A 13,557-nucleotide genomic window follows, 5' to 3' on the forward strand; every position below is an offset into this window, starting at 1 on the left:
TCATAAGAAAATTGCTATCCCTAGTTCAGAATTACTTTATAACTAAATGACTATGGCCCTACATTGTTGGCAAGATTACTAATTGCGTTCACCTCGAAATATCGAATTCTGACAAGTAAACCCCCGATATCATTGACCAATTATTAGTCAGCTATTGAATGCGATGAGTAGTAATTCGGGTAATAAAATACTTTCACTGCTAATAATTGTAATCATAATTTTCATTTACTTTTCTGAGTTCTGACTAGAGTAAAAAACAATTTCAGGATTTTTGAAGAAATGAAGTTCTTTACTTAACGAAGAAATTCTAAAAAAATTTGCAATAGTATACAATTTACTTATTGTCTCTGAAAATGTACAATAACTGACATATAAACTATTTTTTTAAATAAATGCTAGCAAACTTTAACAATTCTAAGAAAAACAAGGTCAATTTTATGTGACGAAATCTATTTTACATCAATTTTCATTATTTCAGAGCCTTATAGATTCGTTTTCAAATATTAAATCACTATCTTACCTACATACAGTAAATATGGTGATCAGTAGACTCGTTTTAAGATGAGCAACAGATGTCACTTTATTAGTTTTAAAGCAATCGGAGCTACTTGCTAGCTTCATGAATCCAGCTTTCTACACGAAAAACGGGTATCATATATTTCTTAAAAGAAATTGGCATTTAAATATCAATTTCTTTGTACAATATACTACCAGAATAATTCTGTGATCGTTAATTTCTGCTAAATACTGTTAGAAGTGGCAATTGTCATTGTGATATTGGCGTTATCAGTTATATGAGATAACAGGGGTCAAGCAACAATAATGAACGTATTTTGCTGCTAGATAATCCAGCCAGTCGTTGAAAAGGTAACGGAGCATAATCATTAAACAGCTACATGTGAATCAAAAAATATAATTCGTTTTGTCTAAATTGCTTTATTAAATTGTTGTATAGAGGAGAATGAGTATGTTAAAAGAAAGTTTAGCTGCTGCAAAAAAACATGATGTGTTTTTGGCGTCTCCACCAAAGAATTTAAAAAAGGAATTTGATGCTTTGTTTACGTTGGAAGCTATCGAGTTTTTGGTAGATCTGATAACAGAATTTGATGACAAAGTTGATCAACTTTACTACACGAGATTTATAAAAAAATATGAATTGAAACGGAACCCGAAAATACCAACATTCTTAGAAACTGACATTACAAACAGTGATTGGAAAGTAGCTCCAGTGGGTACGTAAAATTATAGCAAACATCTCTGACGATGAATTCATTCAGTTTTAACATCAAAATTTTTTACCACATATTTTGACAAATTATTACCATCACATTCTATAGTAACCATGGTGAAAATTTCTACTTCTACGAATTTTTACAGAAATTGGGTCATTTCGTATTATTTCGTACAAAATCGTAAATATTCATAGGTTTCCGTGAAGAATTGTTAACTTTATTTAAAAATTGCAGTAGCTGGTAGATTTTTTTGCTGAAAAAATATAATGTTTCATGAAAATTTACAAGTTTATATGAGCAACCATGCTTAAAAATAATTTTTTATGAAAACAATTTGTTGTCAAAAATTGTACGAAATGTCCCAATTTCCCGAAAAATTCGTAGAAAATTGCAGAAATCATTTTCACCAGGGAAACTTTTCTCTTTTATGGCAATATCACAATTGAATATAACTTCTTATGATAACGACTGCTTTAATTCTCATTGTGTATAAAATATGTTAATGTTAATACCAAATTAATAGGGAAAATGATTTACGTATTTAGTAATAAAATTAAATGAAAGAATTTCAAACGTTTGCAAAAATTAAACGAAATAGTCTACATTTTAATAACGAGTTTACACTGTCGCGGTATGTGAAAAAAGTAATTTTTTTCCAAATCATAAGCCCCATAGGCTACCGATGCGATGTGTTTCTCGTGAAAATGTGCTACTAAAAATTTTTTTACATTTTCTAAAGAAGTTGTCGTTTGCGTATAACATCCGTTTGACATTGGCTAATCCAGTAGCATTTGATGATTCAGGACAGCCGCCGAGCGTACGACGATCAAATGACGATCCGCCGATCCTGTTCTGAACCATTTGAAACTACCAAATTACTAGTTTCAAACGGCTGTAATCCGCAAAAAACAAAATTCCTATGAGAAATAAAAAGCGTTTCAGTCGCAGATTTTCAGAAGTAATCACTGATATACAACTACTCTCGATCGAGGATTGCTTATTAAGAATGACAAAAAATAATCGATTTCCGATTAAATCGATTACTTTTTTCCGATTAATCGAGAATAATCGATTATTTTACGTCACAAACGGTTTTCGTTTTTTACTCCCATGAACGACGCAATACAATATCAATTTATGTGATTAAAGTATCAATCATTATCAATGTCTTACTTATTAAGTACCTGTTTGACATAATAACTGAAAGATAAATGAACATTTTCACCTGAAATTGAAAAATATTTTGAATGAAACTATAAATTGTCAATTTTCTTTTCCGCTACGAAGGCTGCATACTGAAATTTACAAAATTTTTGTTCTAAATGCATCGATTCAGGAAAATACAAAAAAATCGATTAATTGATTAATTTTTAGCGATTCAATCGAGTCGTGTTCGATCAATTTTGGGGGTTGATTAATCGATGCATGGATTATTTTAGCTTACGAATAGTGGCCATCGTTATCGCCTATACTGTGCATGCTAGCGACTCGGATTTGAACTCGAAAATGGTTTATAAAAGTATATTCACGCATTAAACCGAATGAAAAAGATCTCCATAAATAATGAAACTATTCGTGGAAGACTACTTTAGTGAAAAATACAATTGTTCTACCATATACAGGGCGTTCACTAATATTTATTCGAAAATAATCGTAGTCTTTTGTAAGTTGTGTGTTTTATCTGCTCTAATACGGACAGTTGATCAATCTCGTCTGTGCTGATAAATACCACTAACAAATATTTAAAAGTATATTAATGTAGTACTCGCTCTGTCTTCAGGCTATTAGATACAAGAATTCTTGGAGATCCATAATAATTACACTTTTACATCATCAATTACTGAAGAGCAGGTTTATACGAATGATACGACAAGCAACATTATAATTGTTAATCGATAATTATTTTTATAAAAACAATAACATTGTAGTTTGTTTGGCTAAAAAGTATTCTCTTCTTATGGATGAAGCACCGAAATTGATGCTTCATACCTCCATCTATGGAGGGCAGTTTCACGCCCTTAAAGTGTTTTATGGCCGATAAAAAAATACGTATTGCTTCGTTTTAGATGCACCACACACGTATGATCTAGATTAAAATCAAAGAGATCGACCTGGTATACCTTCCCTGTTAGAACGGCGGCACCAATCAGCGAAAAGTACATGCACATATTGGCCATACTGTCTAGATATACTCTATGGATGCCTATGCGCGTACCTATCGGAATAGTTCTGACTTTTCACACTAATTGTAAGTGAGAAATCCCCTGCCATGCGAGTTTCCAGGCCTGTGTATAAGACCGTGGTAATTACTGATCTCGTTTTTGCGACTCACGCTGCAAGATCGCACAACTCTCACTCATCGGAAATTTCCCGCCCTCCGCACTTGTAATACAACATATACTTTCATTATCTTGGAGTATATGAAATTCAAAAACAATTAAGTAATTGATGAACGAATATTGTGATTTGATCCAATGCGTGGTTGCTTGAACCGAAAAATTATTCGAAGTAATCGTATTGATAGTTGAAAAATTTGGTCATTTGATTTACTGACTTTTTCTCAGTGTGAAAATCGTGAGAAAGCGAACATATAGGGTGATTTATTCGTTGCTGATCACGAGTGCTACTCCCTCAGCCATTGCGTTGTATCGTAGTGTCCGCAGAAGCTGCTCTTTCTCATCCAGGTCTCGCGTTCGGTAACGAATGAATGAATCTGTACATGGGTGAAATATTTGTTGATTTTTATTGAGAAATTTCATGCTGTATGGGCTATTTCAGTCGACCTACCAATTATCATAACCGCATGCATAGCGGCAAAGGATAAGTAATCCATCTAACGGAGACATTGTCCATACAATAATGATGTTCGTTGTTTATCTAATGGTAATGGCGGATGAATGTGGATTATATTAAACGTCCGCTATTTAATATTCTGATAATTTTTCTAGGTAGACGACTGCAAAACCGGCATTTAGACCTTGGCGATGTCAGTCCATCAAATTTGGATCATTTTACTAAAGCACTCGGCTGCAATGTGGAGGGCATACAAGTAGATTTTGATGATGGCCATTGTCCAACATGGAGAAATCAAATAGTAGGCTTGTACAACGTGTATAAGGCGGTTCGAAATGAACTGTCCAATGTTCTTCCAATTTGGAAAGCGCCGATTCTTATGCTGCGGCCAAGAGCGTGGAACATGCTAGAGCACAACGTCACTGTGAATGGGAAAGAGGTCCCTGGACCTCTTCTAGATTTTGTTTTACTCACATTTCACAACGCAAACATATTGCGATACTGTGAAAGCGGTCCATATTTTTATTTATCAAAACTGGAGGGTGCTAGTGAAGCGAAACTCTGGGACGATATTTTCACATGGACAGAGTCGAGGCTTGACATGCCTCACGGGACAATAAAAGCTTGCGTTCTGATTGAGAATATTTTGAGCGCATTTGAAATGGATCAAATATTGTTCAACTTGAAAGATCACTCATTGGGACTAAATTGCGGAATATGGGATTACGCGGCATCGATAATAAACAAATTTGGCAACAACAAGTCTTTCATCTTGCCTGATAGAAACAAATACGTTAACATGAATCGTCACTTTCTCAAGTGTTACATGGAGCTTGTGGTCAAAACTTGTCACAGACGAGGTGCGCATGCAACTGGCGGTATGGCGGCTTTGTTATTGCCAACAGAAGATGATCCAGATGAGTTTCACAGAGTCGTGGAAACAGTAGTAAATGGAAAACTTGCAGAAATTCAAATGGGCGTGGATGGTTTCATGGTGTTTGATTCCGGGCTTGTCCCCTACATAAATAATCTATGGAAAAATTACGGAGGGCCAAGTTATAATCAGATAAAGTATCCTGGTACACCAAATGACATTTCGGAAGCTGACTTGCTTAGACTGCCAACCGGAGGCGTAACAGTAGACGGGTTGAAGCACAACATATCGATAACCATTTTATTCATCTTTTATTGGTTGCAAGGTGTGGGCCATTTTGCATATAAAGGCGCTGTGGAAGACTCCGCGACAGCGGAGATTTCAAGATCGCAGATTTGGCAGTGGATAAGACACGGGGCGAAGTTTGAGGACGGAAACGGAAATTTACTAACGAGGGGATTAGTAGACAGTTATGCCTGTCAAATCATTGACCATTTATTGGAAGAGTATTGCTCTAATTTTCAGGAAAAAATCAATTTACATACAGCTCGCGATTTGTTTACGGAAATTGTCAACCATAGAGAGTTTCCTGATTTTATTACAACCTACTTGAATGATGCACATGTATTTCGTAGACTACATCATTCTCGCTTGTAATTTTAAACAACGTGTGCTTTTTTGCTTATTTTTTTTTTTTTCAAGATGACATGCACATTTGGGTGTTTTGTTTCAAATGACATTTTTCTACTTTGATCTGAAAACCTTATCGTACGTAGCAGAAAAAGAATCCCCCTGGAACGATAGTACTAAATTTAATTTTAAGAGACTACTTTCAGAATTCAAAATTTTCCCATTTAAGAAGGGACTTCGCCGAAATTTTTATTATACAGAGTTTTCCGGTATTGAACTGACCGAAAAAGATGTAATCGATAATTCCTTCCTACAAGATGCAACTTGAGATACCGTATGTCCTGAAAAAAAAATTTCAATCCTCTGTAATCAAAGTATAGGTATGCGAAAGCACTTATTTGTATACGATTTCCTGCACACCGCTGCCAAAAATTATTACGCATAAACTTTCGTCGTAAAAGATTGAAATTTTTTCCGGTACACATGCTACCGTTACCAAAATCTAGTAAGAAGCAGTTTTTGATTACATTTTTTCTAGTCATTTCAAAAGCGAGAACATCGTTTTCGTCAAAATTTCACCGAAATCCTCTCCTTAAATAACAGAGAAGATGTTACTTTTTCTCAATTGTAACAACTGAGCTATATTTATTAATTCAAACGTGATTCTCAAAGCATTTTTTAGCGAATTCAGCCTTCAACTAATTTGTCATTTAAACTTTTTTGTGAAGATAGTAGTTTAGATATAAAAAACGATTGAAGGTTAACTTTTACGTGAAATTGACTTTCGAACCAAAACTTATTTTAACTGTTTGAGTTATGGGTTTCGCTTTGACTTTATCAAATGTTTCCAGGATTAAGTCCGTATTATTTAATGATACTGAGTACCAAAAAATTTAGGATTATAGTAATTAACCCGACCCAACAAGACGAATCGTTGTATTCATTACGAGGTTCATGTTAAATTTTACCGAGATTTAGTGGAATTTCAAGCCGAATAGCCACAGTCTCACGACACTTTTAAATACAGCTCCACTCATCTTATGTCTAACCAAATTTTTATATTACATTATATGTAGTTATTGGGAATAATCAACATTTTTTCATTGCGATACGTGTATAGCCTATTTTAATAAACAAATTTGTTAAGGAATAACCTGAAATCTCTCTTGATTTTGGTATAGCAATATGTACACAATCATAATATTGGAAAATGACCTCATGACGTCAGAGCCTAGTTGTCCGCGCCATTTTATCGCCAAATAACCTAAGTTTTTAATGTTAATGGAGTCAAATCGTGATTCTTGGAGTTTCAAATTACTCATGCCACATAAATCAATTAAACATAATCAATATACCTACCTGTTCTACTGTCTACGCCCGAAAAAGACTGTCAACGGTCAGCTGTCGGCCTGGTTGCATTAGTTTTATTTTTTCCAGCACATGACACATTGCAAAGTCACAATCCCAATAGCATTTCTTTGAGATATGTCTCCTGAACTAATGCACGCATATCAAGAGCTAATGAATACTCAAATGAAACTATCATTATCCGAATGAATCTTTCAGGAGTCGCAAAGATTATAATGATCCGAAGACGTAATGCGTCTCCGTATACGGTAATTTCATATAGGCAGACTGCAAACTTGCCGAAAATAACCTCAAAGTCCGTCTAAAAGTAAAATAAATAAATAACAAATCTGTACGCTATTTACTCGGCCCTAGCTGGACAAACCGCACTTTCTGACAATAGCATGCGATCATTTTACAACAAAGTCCAAATCGCTTCGAAGTTGCAAGACAAAATTGTCCCGATTCTCCAATGCTTAAAAGTTATCCTTAGGGGATGAGAGTTTATTTACGAATAAAATTTTACTTAATATATAATTTTTTTAAAATTTTTGTCGGGTGCGTCGTAGTTAAAAAAAAAAAAAAAAAATGGAATGTCTAAAAAGATTTTTTTTTTTTGAGGTCATATTCATTGTACAATTACGAAAATTTTTGTACACGTATGAAACTCTATTTGTCGTTACATATGATAACAGATAACAGGTTCTGTCAGTCATTGACCTCGTGTCACCTTGAATTATTTGTACCAAAATTGCAAAGTGATGAAAAAAAAAGACAAATAAAACCTTTTCTTTTTTGAGGTTATAAATTTTGTTTCGCGTTGGTAATTTTATTTATTTTTTTTTACAAATGCACTATAGTGATATCTACAACATATTAAAATTTCAGCCAAATCGGTTAGGTCATTCAAAAGATACGATTTTTTTTTTGATTCTTCGAAAATAAATTCACACCTCTTTAGGGTGAATTTTTAAGAGTTGATACTTGGCAAATCGTAATCTTTGATCGTTGCAACTACTAAAACAAAAATAACACAATCCGTACTGGGGCATCCCACCCATACTTGTCCTCCTATAGCCTTTATCTTTAGTTATTTGGAATTCATCACCATCTACATTTGTATATTGAAGCGTAATGGCAACTGGACACAATCGCATTAAATAAACAAGCGGCTCAAAACGAATCGATTAAACGTGTCACTGCTATGGCAGTCGTGCTAAAACATTTTCCGGTAATATTAATTGCTAAATCATCCGAAATTGCAGGATATGACTTTCACGATATTATACCACTCGTTCCGTTTTCAATCGACATAGCAATTGCCTTTATTCTCAGGATTTTGATATATATATTATATGCCGCAATTTCGGTTTTAAATCCTTATTTTTCTTTCGGCCCGGCCGGGCCGCTATTTTCCATGTCGTTGTCAGGTGTATTTTTTTCTGTCAAGATAGCTGCTGACTTCGTCCCATTTCACAGGTCGACAAAATTCTTTGACTCGAAATGTACTCATTCAAAAGAATGTTACTACAAAAAATTAGGTTAACGATGAAAAGCAGTCTACGAATTTATTGGGAACATAAAGTCCTTGAGAAAGAGACTTCAATTTTTTTTGAAATCATTACATGCACATTTCAATGCATGTTTCAGAAATATGCAAATTCCAAGAATACTGTTCGACTTCGAATACTGTACAATATTTGGACTTTTTATTTCACGACGGTGAAGTGAAGAATCGCATTGCATGGGCATTCTTTTGAAGATCAAATAAATATATCATCTTATACCGATTTCTTTTGAAAATTTGCATTGTGTCTTTTCAGCGAATTCGAGTTACAGATCTATACGGATTTAGAAAATAGACGTATAAAATATTTCCGATTTTGGAGGTCCGTAATGATTTTGTCTTTGTAAATGGCTTACAAATATCTATTTCCTTGAAATTTGTATGTTTCCGTTTAACGCTTTCAGTCACAGTGGGATGCTCAGCCTCCTACCTAAAAAATTTCCCATGTCCCTGCCTTATCACAGTTTATTTACCACTTCAAACGATCTTTGTTACTTCGTATAACCCCAAAAAGTCCAAGAAACCCCGAGTGCCAAATTTCGGACGGAATCATCGAATTTCGATAGTTTGTTCGATCTTACATCCGCCATCTTGGATTTAAAAATTATAAAATTCAGCCATCAGATTCCTGGTCAGTGACCCCAAAAACCGAGTGGCACAATTCAGGCCAAAAGATAGAGTTGAAAAATGTGTGACTGAAAGTGTCAAATGTATTGAAACGTTCAGATAACAATGGACATTATTTTTCGAAAAGTGTGTCCAATTTCTCACTATTGTTTATTTATTCATTCTTGGTCTTCACTTTCGATGATAGAACAGCACAAAAAAATACCGACGTAAATAAAAAATAGTGAGAGTTCAAATAACTGAATTTCGGGTGGAATTTCCCATGCATACATATTATGAATCGTTATTTTAAAATTCTTCTACCGCAGGATGTTGTTTGGTGTCTTGGTGTCTCGGTGTAAGTTTGAGGTTAGTTTGCTATAAACGCGAGGTGCGAAAAAACACGGTGCTACTCACAGAACGAATTGTTTGAAACACCCAAAAAAGTGTTTTCGCGTGAAATCTTGATCGAGTTAGGGCTAATCTTTGTTTGGCAAAAAAGCGAATCATGAGAAATTTTACAGTAATCCGTGAATTGTTACGCTAGTTGAACGTTACGATATTGACAAAAGAAATCGGCGATTTCTATACGCAATTTATAAGACAAAAGTGATTCGAATAAATTACAACGTTATAGATTTGATGAAAGTTTACCTCACTTTCCACTTGGATTGCTTCCCATTATTGGATGACAAAATTGTCACGATGAAAATTGTTTTTACCGCCTCTTATTCCTCGGATATCTTTATGCTATTTCACTCTGGAAAGAGAAAAGAAATATAGTAGGAGGGATAATGACCCGGTGTTATGGTTGTCTAGAATTATGCAGAAGCAAGCACAACGTAGCCACCACAAAAACAAGGAAGTGACAGCAAGTTATAAATTTATGAGCTCTCTATCTGCGTGGCACGTATCGTTCACTTTTTTCTTGTTGCTTTATCGTACAACTTATCAGAAGTTGTACACATGTCGATATCACGGAATAGCTAATTACCAGTACCATGATTATCCAGTACCTAAACAAAAATGGATTCACAATAGATCCTTTTCATATGATTTTGGAATTAAATGGAATGAAAAGTATCATCTATGACATCTCTAAGCACTGTTTGTTCTATACCAAATCCTGTCCAAATTGAACAGTATGAAATTCACAAATTTGGCTTTGTTCTTCTTTACCAAATGTGAATACTGTAATTACTTTTTGGAAAAAATACACAATCATTATTGAAACATTTTATCGTAAACACATAGTGAAACATCTTAGTACCTATATAGATTCGCCTATGTTTATAATTGAAGAAATGCAATCTATTCCTGAGGAGCAAGTATCAGTTCAACAATTTTTATCACGATTTCTTCAGCATGAAATAGAAGTTATTGGATAAATAACTCAAATTACATAAAAGAATCATTCGATGTATAAACTTTTTTCCAGAGTTTGTAGAGAGGCAAAAACATTCTATTATCTTCATTGCAACTATCCTAGCAATTAAATTGCTGATACTAGACATTTTTTTTGACGAGTCACAATCAAATAGAGTACAAATGGAATATTTTAAAAACTAGTAAAGTAAAGATGAAAATGCTTCGTTTTTTTGCAATGAGCACGACCACATGATGACTTTTATAGGTCAATGCGTTTGCTTGGTATAGTTTTTACAACGTATAGGAATCGAATTTACGTTGACTTTTTAAATTGATCCAGTTCTTTTTTTCGGAATTCAGGGTGTAAGTAACGCTATGTTAACGTAATATTACATGTTTTGTTATATTGCACAATGAAGCAGGCATTATTTTACGTTTAGATGTGTTTGTCTGTCAATAAGATGTGCCGATTGAAAGGTATCTTCTAATTAGCAAATAAATAATAATTATTCGCCCTAATTATTCTTGACAATTACCTACAATAAGTCCAAAAAGTGTTGGAAAATGTCCTCATCGCGTTAGAGCTTGGTTGTCGGTGCCATTCTATCACCACATAGCCTAAGTTTTTAATTTTAATAGAGGCAAATCGTAATTATTGAGGTTTCAAATTACTCATGACGAATAAATTAATGAAACGTTACCAATTATAGACCTGTCACATACCATCCATACGCGAAAAAACACGGTCAACGGTCAGTTGTCAGCCTGGTTGCATTAGTTTGATTTTTTTTTACCAGATGACGCATTGTAAAGTGACGACACGAATATCTAAACATTGAAAATAATTATGGATTTGCTACACATTTGCTGTACAAAAGAGTTGTCAATTTACAAAATTAGGTTGCAAATCTACAAATTCGGTGCAGTGACGTAAATGACTATTTATGTTAAATTTATATATAAATATTTATATATTGATCAAATTATTATATTCGTAACTTACGGAGATTTCTTTGAACGTACAAAAATATGAAGTACGGAAATTACCAACAGTAGCGTAACTATCAATGCCTTATTCCAAATTGTTTCAGAGTGGTTGAAATTCTGTTAGATTTATTAGATTTCGACGCAACGGTGCTTAATTTTTTTAAAAAGCTAATTCCCGTCAAAGTCTCTAAAATGGATTCATTTTTCTAAAGTTGACTCGTCAAAATAGGATTTGTCATGTGTTGATCGTAAAATAAAATATTTAACGATACAATGACGAAAGAAACGTGTTTCAGTGAATTTGTAGGAAATGAGCCATCGTGAAGTGAAATTGAATAAATGTACTAAATTTTCAATCATTTTGAAGCAATTTCAAACGAAGCATAGATATTTGATTCTCTGTATAGTTCCATTATTGATCGATTTCGTCGTTTTGAACAGATCTTATTAGCTTACGAACATAATATAATTTTTTAAATTAAACCAAATGAACGAGTGTATCTATAGTAATAGAATCAATTAAAAAAACTATCTAACTTAAGTCGAACAACCTCCTTAAACCCTTATTTATTATATTGAAATTTTCCATTGACTGTTTTTTTTCGACGTATCGATACAGCGGCTATAGATGATTAAAATCGATTGAAAATTCGGAACGCGCGCGCTTCAACTATTCTCGCGTAACGGTTTTGAGAACGTTATATAGTCTCGTTGCCTTGCACCAAAATTGGATACTGATTGTTGCTTCCTGGCGTTGAGACAGAGGCTCTGACAATGAGTTGATTTAAACTCTTACAGACGACAAGGAAATTGGTAACCGATGACGCGTTCTTTTGACCCGTTCGCTGTACAATTGAAGGAATAAGAGGAGGCTAAATTGTACGAGTAAAGCCCGCGAGATAAGCGAAAAACATTCACAATCAGCGCGTTTGAATATGCATTCTTCAGACTCGTGGAAGATGAGGTTATATTGTTTTTTGTATAGATGTTGCACGTATGCTGATAACAAGATTCTTGACCTCATATACTTAATTGTGAAGAAAAATCAAGGATATGTTGGTCAAAAGTGTACGCAGGACATTTTTCCGACGTTACGTGTATAGGTACTGTATTAGCGAATCAGCCAACCTTTAAATTGGAGATTATAGAATTGTGAGCAAAAAAGTGAAGCCGAGTATTCAGCCTGTTTTCTCGCGTTCTCCCACGATTGATGGCAATTGAACGAAGCTCTAAGGCGAATCACGGATAGGCGAGGTGGGGGAATATTACTCTTGAACGGTCGCAAGACTGGACGTATACTTATTGTTAGTTGACAGTCTTCCGCATCACAGGCAAGTTTATTCTATTCCGCAGAGATTCGGAGATTTTGAATATCGCAATCGACGCCGATAAGGGGCGGTCTAATCGGAAGTTATCTACTGCTATTCAAATCGAGTCGCATATCGGTCAAATTTGGAAGTGATACCTATTTGATTGAAAGGCAATGGAAGTTACACGGAGAATAATGACAAAACGAGTGTTGACAGATCGCGGTTAAGCATGTGATTTTGTTTATAAAAACGTTGTACTAGTGGTCAAAGGACATCGATAGTCGAGTTCTATTTCAAGGGTATTAATTTGATTTTTCAATCAAAAATACAACCAACTCACACATGCGAAGGTTCTTCGGTATATTCAAAGGTAAATACACTTTTGTTTGACCCTTTCACGCATGTATTTTTTCTTAAATGCGATTCACTTGAAATTTTGTATCATGGGCTTTTGGGGTCGCTGTATGGAGGATAGAGGTAAGGAGAACTATGTCCGTGTATAGAAAGTGTTCATAAAGTAGAGTACATATGAGATGGCGTTGCTGTAGCGGAAGGGACACATTTAAAAGAAAGCGCCAAAAATTGTTAGAGCAGGATAGAATTAAACGGAGATAGATAGGTATACACTTTGTGAAGGCGCTGTTTTCAAAACACTTATTAAATGACATTTTCAAGTTCCAATTAAATAAAGTTATTTGTTCCATTTATTAAATCTATCGTCATGAAATTTTGAAATTCAGGATCGGGCATCAATAATGTCTTGTGGCAAGTTTTTAGGTTATATTGAGTATATTTCTATTTCACTACGTTAGCGGTTGACCATTGCATTTAGGGCACTTTTAT

At 34.4% G+C, this 13,557-nt stretch overlaps 2 protein-coding genes across 5 annotated transcripts in view; both read left to right on the forward strand.

The window, feature by feature from the left end:
• Window positions 1-634: 634 nt before the first annotated feature.
• LOC124174726 (malate synthase-like) lies at window positions 635-7,351 on the forward strand. Of its 2 annotated transcripts, XM_046554145.1 has the most exons (3): window positions 635-867; window positions 956-1,232; window positions 4,181-7,351. In XM_046554145.1, the coding sequence occupies exons 2-3, from the start codon at window positions 962-964 to the stop codon at window positions 5,554-5,556; spliced, it is 1,647 nt and encodes a 548-aa protein (XP_046410101.1). In that variant the 5' UTR covers window positions 635-867; window positions 956-961; the 3' UTR covers window positions 5,557-7,351. The 2 variants fall into 2 exon arrangements, with proteins under 2 accessions (XP_046410101.1, XP_046410100.1); XM_046554144.1 differs by having other exon boundaries at window positions 635-1,232.
• A 5,063-nt stretch (window positions 7,352-12,414) lies between these two features.
• LOC124174724 (endothelin-converting enzyme 1-like) overlaps window positions 12,415-13,557 on the forward strand; it is a 40,422-nt gene continuing 39,279 nt past the window's right edge. The window contains exon 1 of one of the 3 annotated variants that reach the window (XM_046554138.1): window positions 12,415-13,084. The gene's annotated coding sequence lies outside the window, so the exon portion shown is untranslated. The remainder of the gene's footprint in view (window positions 13,085-13,557) is intronic. The other 2 variants (XM_046554137.1, XM_046554135.1) reach the window with 2 other exon arrangements.

Source organism: Neodiprion fabricii, chromosome 2, assembly GCF_021155785.1.
Source record: "Neodiprion fabricii isolate iyNeoFabr1 chromosome 2, iyNeoFabr1.1, whole genome shotgun sequence".
Classification (NCBI taxonomy): Eukaryota; Metazoa; Arthropoda; class Insecta; order Hymenoptera; family Diprionidae; genus Neodiprion; species Neodiprion fabricii.

Excerpts from the sequence above, each read along its gene's own strand:
- LOC124174726 (XM_046554144.1), top strand. The coding sequence starts at position 962 with ATGAGTATGTTAAAAGAAAGTTTAGCTGCTGCAAAAAAACATGATGTG. Across the intron at positions 1,233-4,180 it reads TTGGAAAGTAGCTCCAGTGG|GTAGACGACTGCAAAACCGG; the intron begins GTACGTAAAATT and ends TAATTTTTCTAG.